Below are 18,574 nucleotides of genomic sequence, written 5' to 3'. Positions count from 1 at the left end.
CTTTACTAGTCCTGTATTAGAGCAGACCGATATAGCCGACTGTAACGCAGGCAACAACAACAACAAATCAGCATCGAACAAAGTGTTGGCAGTGCTGAATAACAAGTTAAACATGAACTTACTCATAAAATCAGCAGCTCTTTGCTGTATTCGTTGAGTCTCTCTAGTCATGGTTTTAAAAGTTTAGAAATATGATATCAACTTTTCTGTTCGTTCGGGGCTTCTTTTTACAGTCTATGGTGTGAGGAAACTGTGCAGAGCGGTAGGCCTATAGGTGCACTTGATTTTCTCTCTGGGCCTGCCGGGTAGGCGAAGTTCTACCTTCAGACACATGAAATTGTTCAAATGGGAACACTTTGCCTTCCCGGCGCTAGGGCTACTGAATCAAGTGCATCCACCGTCAACAGTGTGAAACTAATAAACAAATTAGGAACGCAAGGCTTTATCGTTGGGTTTTTTACAGAAATGTTTGGTGATTTACTAGGAATGGCTTGAACATCGCGATCGACCGGTTGGTGACCACTGACCTACAGTATGTTATTCAAGACTGTACCACAAAGGGAATGAATGTCATACTGCCATTCCAGTACTAATACAGTGTGTGTAACTCTGACCTCTTTGTTGTGTAAGTGTTGATATGATATAATGATGACCTAACCAGTCATATAAGGCTTTCTTTCTATCTCTCTCCCATCATACCCTGATGCCACTAGAGGTACATCACCACTAATGACTATTACTACAACTACTTTTTGGACTAATACTCAAACAATACTACTACTACTACTACTACTACTAAGTTTATTTCATGTCTACCACAATCATTTCCCTATGTGATGTTGTGGGGTTCTGGTTTAAAAGTTTGATGTGTTTTGACTGTGTCATTGTGGTCAGTGTGGTGTTCTCCCCCTGTGATGGGACTGAATTATGGATCACTGTGTTTTACAGGGAGCCAAAGGAGACAAGGGTGACGAAGGCACTCCCGTAAGAAAATCTCTCCATCCATCTCTCTATATATATTTTGTCCTGTGACAGACCATGATCTCGCTCGCTCTCTCGCTCTCGCTCTCTCTCGTTCTCTCTCTCTGTCTGTCTCTCTGTCTGTCTCTCTCTCTGTCTCTCTCTCGCTCTCTGTCTCTCTCTGTCGCTCCCTCACTACCTTATCTGATTCTATCAGTTCCATTCAAAGTTTTTCATGTTTGAATGCCACTTCTCTCTCTCTGGCACCCATTCTCTTTAATAGTATTGGTGAGTGAGAGATGAGTATTATTGTCACATGATTCAGACCCTCTGCTCATCTGACGGGATTGGTGAAGACTAGAGACAATAGCAGAGACAATAGCATAGCATTTATCTGTTTCTATGTCTTCTTCTCCTCCTCCTTCCCCCTCTTCCTCTCCTCTACCAGTCTCTCTAATTTTCTGTCTGTTCTCTCTCTCCACCAGGGGGAGTCTGGACTCCCAGGGAAGGCAGGGGAGAGAGGACTAAGGGTGAGTAGTCACATGTCTGTGTCACATACAGCCAATGAATGGTATATATGAATGGACAAAGCCATTGATCACATGACACCATTCATTCCTATGTTAAGACTCAATAGCACATTGAAGCCAAATGAAGTCGGTTAAGATGGCGTCTCATGGAGACATAATATGCACAGTTTGAACTACTCCAGGAATGGACGTTGCAGGTTAGCTCAGTGCTGCCCCCTCTCATTGAGTAACTGAAGTTGAAGGTCGACCAGGGTACTGCAGGCTTCCATTAGCAACTCAATTATCCTTATAACTTCTTCTGTGTGTGATTTCAAAATATTTGGTTCAAAGGACATACCATTTTTGGTACCATGCATGATTCCCCAAAAAATGATGATTCCCCCAAAAAATATATATATATTGAACAAAAATATAAATGCAACAATTTCAAAGATTTTACTGAGTTACAGTTCAGATAAGGAAATCAGTCAATTGAAATAAATTCATTAGGCCCTAATCTATGGATTTTACATGACTGGGAATGCAGATATTCATCTGTTGGTCACAGATATCTTTAAAAATAAAATCGGCCTCACAATGGGCCTCAGGATCTCGTCACGGTATCTCTATGCATTCAAATTGCAAATCGATAAAATGCAATTGTGTTAATTGTCCGTAGGTTATGCTTGCCCATACCATAGCCCCACCACCACCATGGGGCACTCTGTTCACAACGTTGACATTAGCAAACTGCTCACCCACACGACGCCAAACAAGTGGTCTGCGGTTGTGATTCAATTTGGACATACTGCTAAATTCTCTAAAACGTTGTTGGATGTGACTTATGGTAGAGACATTAACATTAAATTCTCTGGCAACAGCTCTGGTGGACGCTCCCTCAAAACTTGAGACATCTGTGGCATTGTGTTGTGTGACTAAACTGCACATTTTAGAGTGGCCTTTTATTGTCCCCAGCACAAGGTGCACCTGTGTAATGATCATGCTGTTTAATCAGCTTGTGCCACACCTGTCAGGTGGATGGATTATCTTGGCAAAGAAGAAACGCTCACTAACAGGGATGTAAACAAATTTGTGCACAAAATTAGAGAGAAATATTATTTTTGTGCTTATGGAAAATTTCTGGGTTCTTTTATTTCAGCTCATGAAACATGGGACCAACACTTTACATGTTGCGTTTATATTTTTGTCCAGTGTATATTTACACGAAGATTGCCATTTTTTCATTCACTATTATGGGGAATCCTGTTTTCTGCTAACAATGCCTGCAGTACTGCGGTCGGCCTTGAACTTCTGTGCCTTCAATGAGAGGCGGCACTATAAAACATCAACTCCCTTTTATGCCCTCTTTTCAGAATGGTCTTGCTGTACTGTTTATGGTGATTGGTCACTAATGTAGGTCATGATTAACCATGACCTACATGATATGAAGTGAATGTTTTGAGAACAGATGAAACCCTGATGAAAACTGCTTAGCTGTCGAAACGTTGATTAAATGCAATTTTGCATCGGAGCCATCAGTGTGCAGCTTTTCCTTTTCTAAGATGTTTTTAGGACTGCCATGGTAACTAAGCACATAATCTGTGTGGTTTTATGCCCCGTCCTCAGGGCCTTGCGGGTCAGCCTGGACGAGCAGGGGAGAAGGGAGACCTGGGAGACCCTGGAGAGCACGGACGTAACGTGAGACACATGTTTATGTGACATTGTGACACTCCTCTGACAGATTGTTCTGAAATACTGTCTGTGTCTTCTGTGTAATAGTTATTGAGAGCATGGAAGACATGTGAGACGCATGTTTGTGACGTGACATTTCTGTACACCCATGAATCAGTCAATAATTTATGTGACACACATCTGACACTCTTTTGCCAGATTGATCTGATACTCTATATGTGTCAGTATTTGTGTTGGTTACTGTGAGTAATACAGTAGCAGTTGGTGTCTGTCTGTAGTGACAGTTGGTGTGTGTGTGTGTGTGTGTGTGTGTGTGTGTGTGTGTGTGTGTGTGTGTGTGTGTGTGTGTGTGTGTGTGTGTGGTGTATCATCCACAGGGCAGCCCAGGACCTATCGGACCAAGAGGAGAGAAAGGAGTTGAGGTCAGAGGTTAATCTGTTTGTTATCTAATCTGATATAATAGTTCCAATCTGCTCAAATTAACAAAACGGTATGTTGTTTATGACACAATAGGGAGCTCAAGGCCCCCCAGGACCTCCAGGGAACGTGGTGAGTCCTGATAAGATCTCTTTTTAAAATAACAATATGTTCATTTAACAGAGGCTAAATGTGACTTTCAGTCAACAAATATGGCCCCTGTGAGAATCATACCAAACAAATGGTATTACAAGGACCATACTAACTGAACGAGCCATCAGAACCACATAGCTACCCACATCTCTCTCAATCTCTCTCTAACTTCTACAGGGTGATACAGAGCAAAAGCTTAAAGGAGAAAGAGGAGAAAAGGTATGTAGATGTCCCTTACTTTCTTCTAACATTGTACGAACACACCTTTGAATGTATACAGCACAGCTCTCTCTCTCGGTACACCTAACCTCCCAGTGTCTGACGTCACTTCCTGTGTCTAGGGAGATGCTGGTGACCCGGGAGAGCATGGGGGCAAAGGTCAGAAGGGCGAGGCAGGGTCCTCAGGGGCCGCGGGGCTCCGGGTGAGTAAGACTGCTGTCTCTGCCTCTCTGGCCCCCTGATGGGTCACTGCCTCTAAACTTTAAGCAGAGTCTTACGGGGCTATCCTTCAAAATCTAGTGTCTTGAGAAGCCTAAGCTTCGAAGGTTACTGAAATATACTGACCCGTAATGTCTGTCTGTCTATGTGCTGTTGTGTGTGCAATTCTTACCCTGTGTCTTCTCTCTGTCTCACCTGCTCTGTTGTTTGTCTGTGTAGGGTCTCGAGGGACAGCGTGGACCTCCAGGGGCGAGAGTAAGCCACTTTCTGTCTGTCATGTGTGTCTGTCTGTCTGTCTGTCTTTCTGTCAAGTGTGTCTGTCTGTCTGTCTGTCTGTCTGTCTGTCTAACCACTCTATCCCTCTCTCTATCTCACTCATTACTCTTTCTTTCTATTTCTCCAGGGTGACACAGGAGAGAGAGGAGGCCCAGGAGAGAAGGTCTGAATAACACATACTACAGTGACTTCTCACATTCTCACACAGGCTGATTTTCTAATTGACAAATCCTGATAGGATATGGTTCTCCAAACTGGCTGGTGATTGGCAGGTTGCGCTGTCCTTCATTCCACCGGATCCTGTTTCCCAGTCTGCAGATTCCCAGTGGGATGAAGATCAGTGGGGCCTGCTCACAACATCACCACAGCCTGAGACATGCAACTTAATGCTGTATACACACATGCTCTGCATCCTAAAAAATACCTCACCATAGTCATTTCCAAACATTGAACTAACTCTGAGTAACAACGCTGGAGCATTGAATTGCCTTTCCACTTGCTTTATTTGAAACAGTAGTAGTAGAGTTTTATCCTCTTGTGCTAAATGTATCCAGGTCCAATACAACCCTGTGCAGCCCTTATTCTGATCATACTGTATGCATCATGTGTGTTCCTCTCTGTAGGGAGAGAGAGGTGCGTCTGGACTGGATGGACGCAACGGTCTGGACGGCAAACCAGGGGCACCAGGAGCAGCCGGCCTGAGGGTCAGTACCTCTGTCTCTGTCATACAGACATTACAGCAGCTGTAGCTTCTCAGGGTACGGTGAACATGACATAAACATTACTGTCTTTAGTTATCTCTCAATCATTTTCCCTTGGTGTTACAGGGAGACCCAGGGAAACTAGGGGATCCAGGAAGAGATGTGAGTACCACTGTTCCCCAGGCCAAAATCAACCCTAGACTCGGGGTGCACAACCCCAGTCCCAGAGGGCTGCACTTCTGCTGGCTTGTGTGGCTCTCTGGTACAAGTCAGTGAGTGGAGCAAGGTGAAGCTGTAACCATTTGTTTTATCTGAACCTTTGAGAGGTCCCATTAAGAAGTGAGAAAGGACTTCAGGCAAAGATGATCTATTATATTGATGGTCCACTGGGCGCTTTAACTATGGAAATACATGTCTGCAAAGGCGAAAGGCAGGCGGGAGGAGGCGAGATCAGGTGGGAACATTCTAGCCAGTGATCTTTTGTAGAAAACATATCAATACACTCGTAACAACCTAAGCATTATGAAACTTCATTTAGATCAAATAAGCCTCACCTATCAAAATAGCAATTTGCTTTCATCTTAAATAAATTAAACACTTTCACATTGCCCCCCAGACAAAAACACCTCACTTGCTTATAGCGTTAAGCAGACCAAATATGCTTAATCTGCGCGGACAGATTTTGGGCTGAGTCGACACTCTCACTTTTCGTCTTGCTCTCTGCTTCAGGCTAGTGTGCGTCTGCTAAATGACTAAAATGTCAATGTACATAGAACAAAAATATAAACGCAACATGTAAAGCATTGGTCCCATGTTTCATGAGCTGAAATAAAAGATACCAGAAATGTTCCATACGCAAAAAAAGCGTATTTCTCTTCATTTTTGTGCACATATTTGTTTACATCCCTGTTGGTGAGCATTTCTTTTTTGCCAAGATAATCCATCCACCTGACAGGTGTGGCATATCAAGAAGCTGATTAAACAGCATGATCATTACACAGGTGCACCTTGTGCTGGGGACAATAAAAGGCCACCCTAAAATGTGCAGTTTTGTCACATAACACAATGCCACAGATTCATGTTTTGAAGAAGCGTGCAATTGGCATGCTGACTGCTGGAATGTCCACCAGAGCTGTTGCGAGAGAAGTTAATGTTAATTTCTGGCAGTACATCCAACCGGCCTCACAACCGCAGACTACGTGTAACCACGCCAGCCCAGGACCTCCACATCCGGCATCTTCATCTGTGGGATCGTCTGAGACCAGCCACCCGGACAGCTGATGAAACTGTGGATTTGCACAAACAAAGAATTTCTGCACAAACTGTCAGAAACTGTTTCAGGGAAACTCATCTGCGTGCTCGTCGTCTTCACCGGAGTCTTGACCTGACTGCAGTTTGGCATTGTATCTGACTTCAGTGGGCAAATGCTCACCTTCGATGGCCACTGGCACCCTGGAGGAGTGTGCCCTTCATGGATGAATCCCGCTTTCAACTGTACCGAGCAGATGGCAGACGTGTGGGCGAGCGGTTTGCCGTTGTGAACAGAGTGCCCCGTGGTGGTGGGGTTATGGTATGGGCAGGCATAAGCTACAGACAACGAACACAATTGCATTTTATCGATGGCAATTTGAATGCACCGTGACGAGATCCTGAGGCCCATTGTCGTGCCATTCATCCACCGCCATCACCTCATGTTTCAGCATGATAATGCACGCTCCCATGTCGCAAGGCTCTGTACACAATTCCAGGAAGTTGAAAATAGCCCAGTTCTTCCATGGCCTGCATACTCACCAGACATGTCACCCATTGAGCATGTTTGGGATGCTCTGGATCGACTTGTACGACAGCATGTTCCAGTTCCCGCCAATAACCAGCAACTTCGCACAGCCATTGAAGAGGAGTGGGACAACATTCCACAGGCCACAATCAACAGCCTGATCAACTCTATGCGAAGGAGATGTGTCGTGCTGCATGAGGCAAATGGTGTTCACACCAGATACTGACTGGTTTTCTGATCCACGCCCCTACCTTTTTTTGAAAGGTATCTGTGACCAGTAAATGCATATCTGTGTTCCCAGTCGTGTTAAATCCATAGATTAGGGCCTAATGAATTTATTTTAATTGACTTATTTCCTTATATGAACTGTAACTCAGTAAAAGCTTTGAAATTGTTGCATGTTGCGTTTATATTTTTGTTCAGTATAAATGTGGTGGAGGATGCTCTATCTCTGTGCACTTACTGTGTTTGAACACTAGAGGGCACTGTGGTGCTGTGTGGTTTCAGCCCTCACACTGCCACTCTGTCTGTCTGTCTGTCTCACCAGGGGCTGCCAGGTCTAAGAGGTGTACAGGGCCTCCCAGGCCCTATTGGGCCAGCAGGAAATCCAGGCACACCTGTGAGTTTGTCAACACTCTCAACCACACAAACAAAAACACATGCATGCACAACGCACCCACACACACACACAAAGCTCCACTTCCCAAAGCACATGTCTCATTGCTGTCTCATCACCCTAATTGTTGTGTTTCAGGGCAAAGCAGGAGAAGATGGAAAACCAGGGGCTGCTGGGAAAATGGTGAGGGATCAGTCAGACCTCTAACATAGCATCCTGCAGGGCATTACCACACTACACACACATTGCACACAATCATATCTCTGATTAATAACAAACTGAATGAAAACATTTTGAATGGGATGCGATTCAGTGCTATTCATTAAGAGCTTTATCGTCACCAGTTAGTCCTATGTGTCTCTGTCTGTCTCTGTGTAATTACCATTTAAACATGTTTGTCACATCCTCAGGTTAAAGTGTACTGATCAGATGTGACTCTGAGGCTTTTATTCCACCTGAGTGGCTGTGCTGGCTGTGGTTTCATTCCAAATGGCACCCTATTCTCTATATAGTGCACTATTTTTGACCACACCCCATGGGGCTCTGGTCAAAAGTAATGCATTATGTAGGGTTAGGGAGCCATTTAAGGGGAAGCCTGTCTGTTGTAATGTTAGGTGAGGAGGTAATGGGATGATCAACCAAAGCCTCTGCAAAACATTATCTATCTGACTGAGAGGCTCTGCTTGATACAACGGCACACTGAGCTTTGATAAATGCACATTTCAATGTTGTTAGTATGGTACATTTTTTATTGTGTTGTTGTTTTTTGCAGGGTGAGGATGGCGTACCAGGGGAAGATGGCAGAAAGGTCAGTGTTGGTCACTGCACTCAGGACTATTTAAATTCACATAACTTGGAACCTGGAATAGTATAACAGTAATCCTTCTACCTCACAGGGTGACAAAGGAGAGGCTGGGGCTTCTGGAAGAGACGTTAGTAACTTGTTACCCTGTATCTTTATCTCTCCACCCTCGTTCTTTCTATGTCTGTACAATGTCCTTTCTTTCCTCCCCTGCTGTCGCTCTCTTCCTCTCCGTCTTTCCCTCAGTCTTCATCGATCCTGTTCTCCTCGGCTCCTTAGCATCTCTCATTATCCCTGTTCCATTTCTTTCTCGCCATCAATTCCCCTCCTAGTGTGTGTTTATTAAGCGTAGTCTCCTGTGATATTGATATTTTCATCACACCCTGCCTTCACGGTGGAATCAATAGCGCTCTAAGCAGCAGCTGTATAAATGCAACGGTGGGTAATGATCAAGCTGTGCCTTTATGGGCCAGCCACTTCTGAGAGGCGATCCGCAGGGGCGCAGAATGTCAAGGCTGTGGTTTCATGTCCAAATTCATATAAATTATCTAGGACATCTGCCTCCTTTCTAGTTCAGGCCAGACCCCTTAGGAATGGAATAGAGTGTCCGTGCTGGTCTGAAATTGTCATGTTTGTGTGTGTGCGCGCGTTCCAGGGCCGTGACGGGCTGAAGGGGGACCGGGGCCTTGCTGGGCCTGCGGGGCCAAATGGTCTATCTGGTCCCCAAGGGGTCCCTGGCACCATCGGACCTCCAGGACAGGTACAGAACAGCCATATGGTTCTGCTTCCTAGAATGTGTGTGTGTGTGTGTGTGTCACTTGTCTATTGTGCTCTGATTATACAGTTAACTCTCTCTCCCCTCTCTTCTCTCTCTCAGGTGGTCTATGTGAAGGGAGCTCCAACACTGTCTATCCCTGGCCCTCAGGGGCCTCCAGGAACCCCAGTAAGTTACTATGTTGGATATGAGCCGTGCAGTATAGCATAGCCTGATGTAGCAGTACTGTGTACTTGTCTTCAGTACGTTTCTAATGCACTCTGTTTCTGATGCCCATCTCTCTGTGTCTCTCAGGGTGTGCCTGGAATCCCAGGGACCGTAGGAACTAGAGTAAGTCATTGTCATAGAGATCATTTACTATTATTTATTTCTGAGGTCAGTCAGTCTGCTCCAGCTCTGTCCATCCATCTGTCCTTTAGTTTGATCTCTGACCCATTCACTCTTGTATTTCAGGGGGAGAAAGGAGCAGTGGGCAGTAAAGGTGAAAGGGTAAGTGTGTGTGTCTTGCATATGAACGTGTACACATGCTGTTTCCTGAGTATGTGTATGGGTGTATGTGTTAGTGCATCTTTAGTATTACTGATGTGAGATGTTATTGACAGGGTGACCCAGGAGAGGACGGGCAACCGGGCAGGCCTGGAACAGCAGTGGTAAGAAAATAAGGAATCAAGAAAGGAGAATAACCCCAGCAAGGGACTGATAAAGGCATGACCATGTACTGTATTCACTCCTCCTTGACACTGTTTGTGCCTCTCCCCCGTCAGGATGTGCAGAAGGCCCTCTCTAACCTTGGCATTGAGGTAAGTGGATACTAAATGTCTGCAATGATGTGATGTGACATTAAGTCATAGCTGTGCTGTATATGAGTCTCCTTCCACTTGACCAAGCCTGGGTCCTATTCATTAGGACACACCGTAGCAAAGCGTTGAAACATTTATTTCAACTGGAAACGACAAGAAGCTGTTGTCATTGGACAAGTTCAAGTAGGCCCCCCCCTGTTTCAGTTCGCTTCCTTTCGTTTGGTGCCTGATGAATACGACCTTCAATCAATCAAATGTATTTATAAAGCCCTTTTTACATCAGCAGATGTCACAAAGTGCTATACAGAAACCCAGCCTAAAACCCCAAACAGCAAGCAATGCAGATGTAGAAGCATTGCGGACCTTTCTGTACTGTCCTGTCTGTAGGTGCGGGACCTGAAGGTGGTTGTGGAGAGGAAGGATGTCACGCCTGTGGTGGAGAAGGCTGAGAAGGGCCAGAAAGGAGACAAGGGAGAGGCCGGACAGAGAGGACCAGCAGGGATAGACGTGAGTGAGCGGTCCCCGATTTGGGAGCAGTGTGGGGAGCAAATAAATTATATCAAGACCCCCACGCAAATGGAGTAGTACAGTGAACTAAAACATGGTATTAGTGTGTTTATTTGACCCATGATGTAATGCATAACTCTCTGCTCACTCATAAAGTGATTCTCTGTATGACTGCATGGATTTTGAATACAATTGTAATTTCTAGGACAGTATGTGTAATTAATGTCTTTGCTCATTTCCATGTCAGGGTACCCGCGGGCTGTCTGGGGAGAGGGGTGTGAAGGGAGAGCAGGGGGAACGGGGGCCTTCAGGGGCCACAGGACCCATAGGGAGGGCCATTGGAGAGAAGGGCCCAGTGGGACCCCCGGGACAGGCTGGAGAGCCAGGAAAACCTGGAATACCTGGAGGACCAGGGAGAGCCGGAGAACTGGGAGAGGCTGGACGTCCTGGAGATAAGGTGAGGAGGAGGAAGGAGGGGTTTAAGGAGAGGAGAGGAGGAATATGAATGGAGCAAATAAAAAAAGAAAGAAGAGGAAGATCATGTGGATTAGAGATGTGTCATGTGATACCACTTTGACTTTCAGGGGGAGAGAGGAGAGAAGGGTGACAAAGGAGAGGCTGTGAGTATATTCATCACCACAATAATCATAATTTCATGTACTGTATATATTGTATGGATGTTGACCAGAGCATGACTGTTCTCATCTCCAGGGGAAAAACGGGCTAGCTGGATCAGTGGGCCCTCCTGGACCAAAGGTATGTCCCTGACCTGTACAGACTACTACTTTTCTAATAAGTCATCATTACAGTAAACATATCATAGTGTATGTAGAGGTTATTGTGTGCAGTGTGTTTAGTGGGGTGTGTGCGTGTGTGTGTGTGTGTGTGTGTGTTTAAGGGTGCTGCTGCAGAAGCGGGTGAAGCTGGACTCCCCGGAGCAAGGGGGTTCCCTGGGGTCGCAGGACCAAAGGGAGAGCCTGGCGCCTCAGGACCACAGGGATCCAAAGGCGACAGGGTCAGAACACCTCACTCAAAATATTACAGTACTTCATCAGGCAGCCTGATGTGTGGCCCTGTGTTTAACCAGCTGTGTGTGTGTTACAGGGTATTGCAGGGCCCCTTGGAGATAAAGGTGATCGGGGTCCATCTGGAGAACAGGGGCGCAATGGTTTTCAGGTGACTGTGTGCTTTACAAGAGGGAGCTATCCCTCATCTCATCTACAGCTGGGTTGTCAAACATGCAGTCCGGGGGCCATTTGTGGCCCGCCATCTGATTCAATGTGTACCCCTTGGGGAAAAGGATTTTGACACCTCTGTACTACGCTGTGAGATGAGATGTGACTGGCTCTAACCATATGGGTTAACTGTTGGCACTACCTGATACCAGGTTGTATTACCCTCATCATTGTATGATTATGGTGCTGAAGAGGTTGTAAAGACAGTGTTGTAGTGGTAGCTAGTAGTAACCAGGTTGTGTTTTAATCATTTCAGGGGACAACAGGAGAACCTGGCAAACCGGGACAGGATGGGAAGCCGGTGAGAGGAGGAGGGGTGGGGTTATACCATGGCACAACTTTGAAGGGAAGAGTAAAATGATGATAATATTTTAATCGTATAATAAGGTTACTGTAGCTAGCCTACTTAGGCCAACTTTTTCTGAATTGATTATCAGGCTTTTATTAATATTTTGATTTATATCAATAACCATACAATTATGGTGCTTCTTTGTTGATATATGATACCTTTTAGATATGACTTAATTGATGCATTATGCAGGTTTATACTGTACACTCATCTGACAGATCCCAGACATCACAGGACAAACTGGAGTTACACAGTTTTCAGTTCTTCAATAGATTGGCTGCACTACAGTATAGTTAAGCAGATAATGTTGTGTTCGAGTTACAGTGATCATGACATGTCCAACCATACAGTACAGTACAGGTGAGAAACTGAAACATTGATGTTGATGTTGTGTAATCAGCCATGACTAACTAGGGCCCAGAATTTATCCTGGGCTGGAAGAACTCAGGGCCCTAGTAGTCATAACATGAGGAGGATATAGATGGATAGAAGGAGAAAGAGATGTGGAGGGGGAGAGATGAGGTGATAAGATAACTCAAGCTTCTTGTTTCATCCCACAATGTTTCGAAGCAGGGTCCACAAGGGCCAGCTGGTCCTCAAGGCCGCTCAGTGAGTAACAGTAACCCAGCCATGCAGCCTCCTTTTGGGCTGGCCCTGCGTAGGAAAGCCTGTGGATTGGCTGCGAGTGCTAGGCCGCCGATGGAGCTGATGAAGCTACTGTATCTGCTTCCGTTGGGCTGAGACTACATTGAACCTTTAGACAGTAACCTTTAGCAGCTCTGCTTCTAACAACACCTCCCTCTTTCTTCTTACCTCCCCCCTTCAATCTGTCACCTTTTCATCTATTTTATACCCTTTCTGTCCCTCCTTCTCTTTTCAACACTTCCAATTACCCTTGTGTCCTACTATCCTACTCTTTCCCTTCTTCCTCTCCTCCCTCTCTGACTCTAGGGCCTGCCTGGGTTCCCTGGAGTGCTGGGCAGACCGGTAGGTTTTCTGTGCTGATGGCTGGCATGCTTGTGAATGTTTCAGGAGGAGGGGTACAAGCACGACCCAAGGATGCTGTGACGGTACCAGTTACCAGTTACTAGTGTCATCAGCATCAACATGCACACATTGTCACACAGTCCTCCACCGCGCCATCCTCTGCATTCATGTCTCCACCTTAATTTTCTTTCATTTGTATTAGGACCCATCTCCCAGGGGTCTGAGACTAGAGTTCGGCCTTGATAGGAAACTCATGAAATATTAATCTGGACCACCTGTTCCCAGAGTACCAGTGTTATATCCAGATGGCTGGAATGTTTTATGTATTAAACACTACACGTTTGTACATATATGCCACATACACTAACCAAGATCAGTTGGACACAATAGGGTTGTGAATACTGAGATGGATTTAATGCCCCGTCAGAATTGTAACAGATGCATTTTGCATTGTGTCATAGCTCTCTGTGCGTTGTGTGCTAGCTTTCTGTGCGTTGTGTGCTAGCTTTCTGTGCATGTTTTTATTTATTTATTTTTTATTTCACCTTTATTTAACACCTGCTCTGTTGTCTGCTTCTCAGCCCTCCCAAAGCGCTGTTTGCACATTGTATACTGTGTGTGTCTTTGTGTATTGTGTGTGTTTGCAGTTGTGTGTGTATGCAGTTGTGTATTTATTTGTGTGTGAACTCTTTGTACTGTATGTACATGTATGTACATGTTTGTGTGTACTGTATGTGTCTTTATCTCTGTACATAGCCTACATGTACGTAAGTATGTACAATATGCTGTGTGTATGCACAGCAAATTGGCCAGTGTTACCTAGTGTTGGTTTTCAGTGTAACATTTCTAGTGTTGATTCAAGTGTTAAATTAACACTCATTGGTGTAAAATAACCCCAGTGTTGGTGTTAATAACCAGTGTTAAAACAAAACCACGCCCGTCATTATCATATTTCCCAGCATGCTCTATTGCAGGTTGATTTTAGAATTGTTTGTTTCAATATCTATGTTTTTGCATCGATTAATTAATCTTATGCTACTGAAATATAAAAAAATATATCAAGTAATCCAATCTGTTACTTGGACTTATTGCAACCGTTACTGAAATGGTTGTTCCAGTTTAGATGGTTTAGGTAGTCTAATATTTTAGAGTTCCCAACAGGCAGTCATTCTGAATGCAGGTTAGGGGTGAATAAAAATTCCAAATGTTGGATATCCCCGCTCTGGCTGTATTCCAATAGGAATTACACTTCGCAAGCCAGCATAATGTGATTTGCAGGCCTGAAAACCATGGGTTTCAGGCCACTATATTAGGGAAAACAAAGCCCTCAAAATAAGGCCTTATTAAACACTTGTATTGTGTTGAGTAATTTTAATGATGACATATTCGCTTAGGATCTCACTTGGTGAAGGCAACAGGACAGAAAATAAGACTGCAACAACCATGTCTCTGTCACTAACAAATGCAGTTATGGGTGGTAACTCTACAATTCACCAGAAAGGCAAGGCACTCTGGGAAACATGAAAATAAGGCTTTACACTAAGCAGTGTGTTAATTTAACACTGAAAAGTGTGGACCCGTATAGACACTGGACCAGTGTTAAATGTAACACTCAGTGTTGATTTAACACTGGAGAATTTGCTGTGTGTTTGTGTGTCGTATCATGCATGTGTTCTGTGTGTGTGTGCTATTTCTTTGGCATGTGAATCCAGCATGCTCTTATCTCTTGTTTGCAGGGAAACCCTGGAGAACCTGGAATTAGAGGGCCAACTGTAAGTATGATACTCTAATATCCGACGCACGCGCGCACACACACACACACACACACACACAGCGCTGTACTTATTCTGATGCTATCTCTTTGTAATTGTAGGGTCCGATCGGTACCAATGGACCTCCAGGTCCATCAGGGGTAAAGGTGAGAACTTATTCCGTCATAGACCTATAGTATCATTAATTCTTAGTTCCAGCTCTGTGGGGATATTGCTGATGCATTGAGTAGTGTTTATATTTTTTTGTCTACAGTAGCTTAGTATTACAGCACTGGAATAATCAATTTAAGTGTTGTCTTTGTTGTTCTGAGAATGTGTTTTGATCTCTGACAGGGTAATCAAGGAGTGCCTGGGGTTGGCGTTCAGGTGAGAACTTTATATGATCAATTTTGTGTTGTACATTATGGGCTAGTTTCCCAAATAGAGATTTAGCCTAGTCCAGGTCTAAAAAGTGAGATTCTCCATTGAGAGAGCTTTTTAGTCCAGGACTAGGCTTAATATGTGTCTGGGAAACTGGCCTTATGTGTTTTATGTTACTACTGTATATTCCTATTTGATGTTTATTGCCTCAGTGTTTTTAGAACTACTCACCCACTATTCACAGTGAAAGTCACAGAGCTTCATAATAATCTATTTGAATTGACCCTCCTGTTCCACAGGGACTTCCTGGTCCCCAAGGCAGCATGGGAGTGACTGGACCTGCAGGGCCTCCTGGAGCTGTGGTAGGGCATAACATCAGTCATCTATAAACCAACTCTCATACTGTATAGTTGTACTGGCTGAACTGGTGTTGTATTACATTCCCATTGGACTGGGGATTCCTCGTATGCTCACACCTTTACCTTTAGGCTTACTGTAATTAAAAAAGCCATTGACACAATAATGTGTGTTTAATATTGTTGAATGTATTGTAATGATACCCTCTCTTCCCAGGGTCCATCAGGGCCTCCAGGTCTACCAGGGCAGACAGTGAGTACAGCAGCTATGTGGGGCTCACATTTCACATACTGTACTGCAGAGCCAACACACACACCTCCATCATCGCCATGGTTAACACACAGCAAGCCATTCACACACACATCAGTTCTTTTGGTGACATTCAGTGTGTCTCTCCACAGGGGGAGGGGGGCAAGCCAGGGGTCCCAGGAAGAGACGGGATACCTGGAAAAGAGGGAACACCGGGGTTGCCAGGGAAACAGGTGTGTACTGTTTATGGTATCTGACTCTCTACATCCTACTGTGTTTCTAGTATGTGTTAGGATGGCATCAGGTTCAGTGTGGATTTGTCTTTGATAATGATTTTCAGAGTGCTGTGTTTGATCTTTATAACAGGGTATCGCTGGACCAATGGGGTCTGCAGGGTTGAAGGGGGAGCAGGGGGACAGTGGCCCCCCAGGAAAGGTGAGTCAGAGGGGTGAGAGGGGATCAGGGAAGTGACGGGAGGTTGAATTGAGCTGTACTTAAAGATGCACAATGCAGAAATTGCTCCGCCATTTCCTGGTTGCTAAAATTAGCGTAATTTCAGTTTATGTGACAAAACAAGCAAGTATTGTGTAGAGAATCATTGTATCATCTAAACTGCTGTGAAATATATTTTCCATAACCAAAAATATTATATTTTCAGCTGTTTGAAGCTGGTGTACAAAACCGAAAGTAAAAGACACAAAAACGAAAGTTAAGAAAGGGAAGAGTAGAATTTAGAGCACATAGAACAGATCTACCGCTTCTTAGACTTGCTTTCAATGAGAATGACAGATCTATAACACACCTTTCTATGTGAATTTGGTCAGGTCGCCCCAAAAGTTACATATTGCAGCTTTAAGGCTAATTCAGAGTCCACAGCCGCAGAGCCGTCCGGCGGCCCATTGTGTGACTACCGTCCGCGGGGGACGCACAGGCCGACCTCGCACCTCCCCAAACTTCCCAACCAACGCAGCTCAGCGTACTCCGCTCCTATTCATTTGATTGTGGTGACAGTTGGAGAAATTGCTTGAGCTGCTCTGAGAAATAGAAAAGTATGAAAGCCAACATATTCTAGAACACGTTTTGGACTCTGATAAGTGCTTTATTCAAAAGCTCTATCTGCACATGACTCCCTCTTCTATTTACTGTAAATGGCCATGACCCCCTCTTCTATTTACTGTAAATGGCCATGACTCACATCCTCTTTATCCAACATCTCTCCATTTCAAAGACGAGGAAATCATTGGCATGAATAGGAGGACAGAGGCACATGTACAAATACGCAATGACACACCAATGCTCAAGCATATGTGCATGCACGCACACATATACAGTGAGGGAAAAAAGCATTTGATCCCCTGCTGATTTTGTACGTTTGCTCATTGACAAAGAAATGATCAGTCTATAATTGTAATGGTAGGTTTATTTGAACAGTGAGAGACAGAATAACAACAAAGAAATCCAGGAAAACGCATGTCAAAAATGTTATAAATTGATTTGCATTTTAATTAGGGAAATAAGTATTTGACCCCCTCTCAATCAGAAAGATTTCTGGCTCCCAGGTGTCTTTTATACAGGTAACGAGCTGAGATTAGGAGCACACTGTGACGGCCCTGAATATTTCTGAACCGTCTCAAGGCTTCTCCTTCTAATAGGGCGCTTCCCCTTTAATTCCCCATTAAATAGCCAGCATCAGCTGCGCAAAAGAGAAGTTGTGATTGAGACCTGAAGGAGGATGTGTACTACCTTCAGTTCATGAAGCTTCGCCATGACGTTTGTTTGGTTGCCTTACAGTGTGTTTTGTGGCCTTAAAGCGAGTTTACCCAGGATTGGATCCACTCTGTGCGCTGTGGACTACAACTCTCCGTTGGTTTTCGTGGCCTTTCCTCCGCTGGAGGGCTGTTGGCGGATTGTCTGACTGACCGACTGACTACAACTTTTTGTATACGGTATTTCCTTTGTTTGGGGGTGATGTATACTGTGATTTATGTAGTTGTGAGGACGTATTATTCTTTGGGTAGTCTTTGATACGCTTTATAGTTGTGTTACAAAATAAGTGTTATTTTGAGGGTATGAATATACTGGGTTTATGCTACGGACAAGCGTTGCGGGACTAAGGGCACTTGAGCCACGGAACTTATTTACCGGGCTGGACTCTTTTTATGCCCGAGGTACAGGACATTTCTAAATGAACATAAGTGCATTGATTTGTTATATTGTTGTGTGTGGGTGGGTGTGATCATTTATGTTGTGAATACAACCAAGCAAAAGAATACACTTGTTTGAAGTTCTTTCCAAGGTTTTTAGGGGTTTATGAAAAGTATATTTCCATCTTGACTTTTACATAAGTCCTTTGTATTGGTGTGACTTGACGGACCAGATGGGACTCATTCCCTCCCGATTTAAAAGGAGAAACCTATGCTTTCTCTGGTAGGCACTACCTACCTGGCACCCCTATAAATGCCTCAAGTCAAAACCGTTACATAAAAAATGGCACCCCAGATGGGACTTCAACATTGAGAACTAACCAAAGCAAATCTTTTGAGTGGAATTAAAATAATGGATTCACTACAAGAAAATGTGCTCATCCATATCCTACCTGTCAATGGGAATACACAGGGCCATTCTGACTACCGAGCCAACAATACAAATCATAATGTGAATGGAAATAATGGAGTTGAGGTGGGCCAGAGCCCTGGGAATCTAAATGCTCGGTCTGGACCACAGGCCACAGGTCTAACTAGTAACTCACTTATTGACATGGATCTGTGTGAAGGTACTGAGCTAGCCCTCCCTCTGACACCCAATCTTCCTCCATTGTCTGGTTTATCTCCAGAGGTTGTAG

The 18,574-nt window shown here is 44.5% G+C and overlaps 1 protein-coding gene across 1 annotated transcript in view; it reads left to right on the top strand.

The window, feature by feature from the left end:
• LOC311138810 (uncharacterized protein) overlaps positions 1 to 18,574 on the top strand; it is a gene marked incomplete at its 3' end in the record, with an annotated part of 90,557 nt that overhangs the window by 44,170 nt on the left and 27,813 nt on the right. Inside the window, exons 54-81 of the mRNA XM_084173623.1 lie at positions 949 to 984; positions 1,446 to 1,490; positions 3,096 to 3,167; positions 3,539 to 3,583; positions 3,675 to 3,710; positions 4,073 to 4,153; positions 4,389 to 4,424; positions 5,069 to 5,149; positions 5,273 to 5,414; positions 7,403 to 7,542; positions 7,678 to 7,722; positions 8,312 to 8,347; positions 8,436 to 8,471; positions 8,997 to 9,101; positions 9,219 to 9,284; positions 9,411 to 9,446; positions 9,570 to 9,605; positions 9,881 to 9,916; positions 10,304 to 10,423; positions 10,671 to 10,880; positions 11,528 to 11,599; positions 12,959 to 12,994; positions 14,868 to 14,912; positions 15,100 to 15,132; positions 15,426 to 15,488; positions 15,700 to 15,735; positions 15,885 to 15,965; positions 16,099 to 16,167. Coding sequence (XP_084029749.1) covers positions 949 to 984; positions 1,446 to 1,490; positions 3,096 to 3,167; positions 3,539 to 3,583; positions 3,675 to 3,710; positions 4,073 to 4,153; positions 4,389 to 4,424; positions 5,069 to 5,149; positions 5,273 to 5,414; positions 7,403 to 7,542; positions 7,678 to 7,722; positions 8,312 to 8,347; positions 8,436 to 8,471; positions 8,997 to 9,101; positions 9,219 to 9,284; positions 9,411 to 9,446; positions 9,570 to 9,605; positions 9,881 to 9,916; positions 10,304 to 10,423; positions 10,671 to 10,880; positions 11,528 to 11,599; positions 12,959 to 12,994; positions 14,868 to 14,912; positions 15,100 to 15,132; positions 15,426 to 15,488; positions 15,700 to 15,735; positions 15,885 to 15,965; positions 16,099 to 16,167 — 1,875 coding nt within the window. The remainder of the gene's footprint in view (positions 1 to 948; positions 985 to 1,445; positions 1,491 to 3,095; positions 3,168 to 3,538; positions 3,584 to 3,674; positions 3,711 to 4,072; positions 4,154 to 4,388; positions 4,425 to 5,068; positions 5,150 to 5,272; positions 5,415 to 7,402; positions 7,543 to 7,677; positions 7,723 to 8,311; positions 8,348 to 8,435; positions 8,472 to 8,996; positions 9,102 to 9,218; positions 9,285 to 9,410; positions 9,447 to 9,569; positions 9,606 to 9,880; positions 9,917 to 10,303; positions 10,424 to 10,670; positions 10,881 to 11,527; positions 11,600 to 12,958; positions 12,995 to 14,867; positions 14,913 to 15,099; positions 15,133 to 15,425; positions 15,489 to 15,699; positions 15,736 to 15,884; positions 15,966 to 16,098; positions 16,168 to 18,574) is intronic.

This window comes from Coregonus lavaretus, assembly GCF_964263955.1.
Source record: "Coregonus lavaretus genome assembly, chromosome: 12".
NCBI lineage: Eukaryota > Metazoa > Chordata > Actinopteri > Salmoniformes > Salmonidae > Coregonus > Coregonus lavaretus.
The sequence above is the reverse complement of the archived record's forward strand: the minus strand, read 5'-3'. Positions and strand labels throughout refer to the sequence as shown.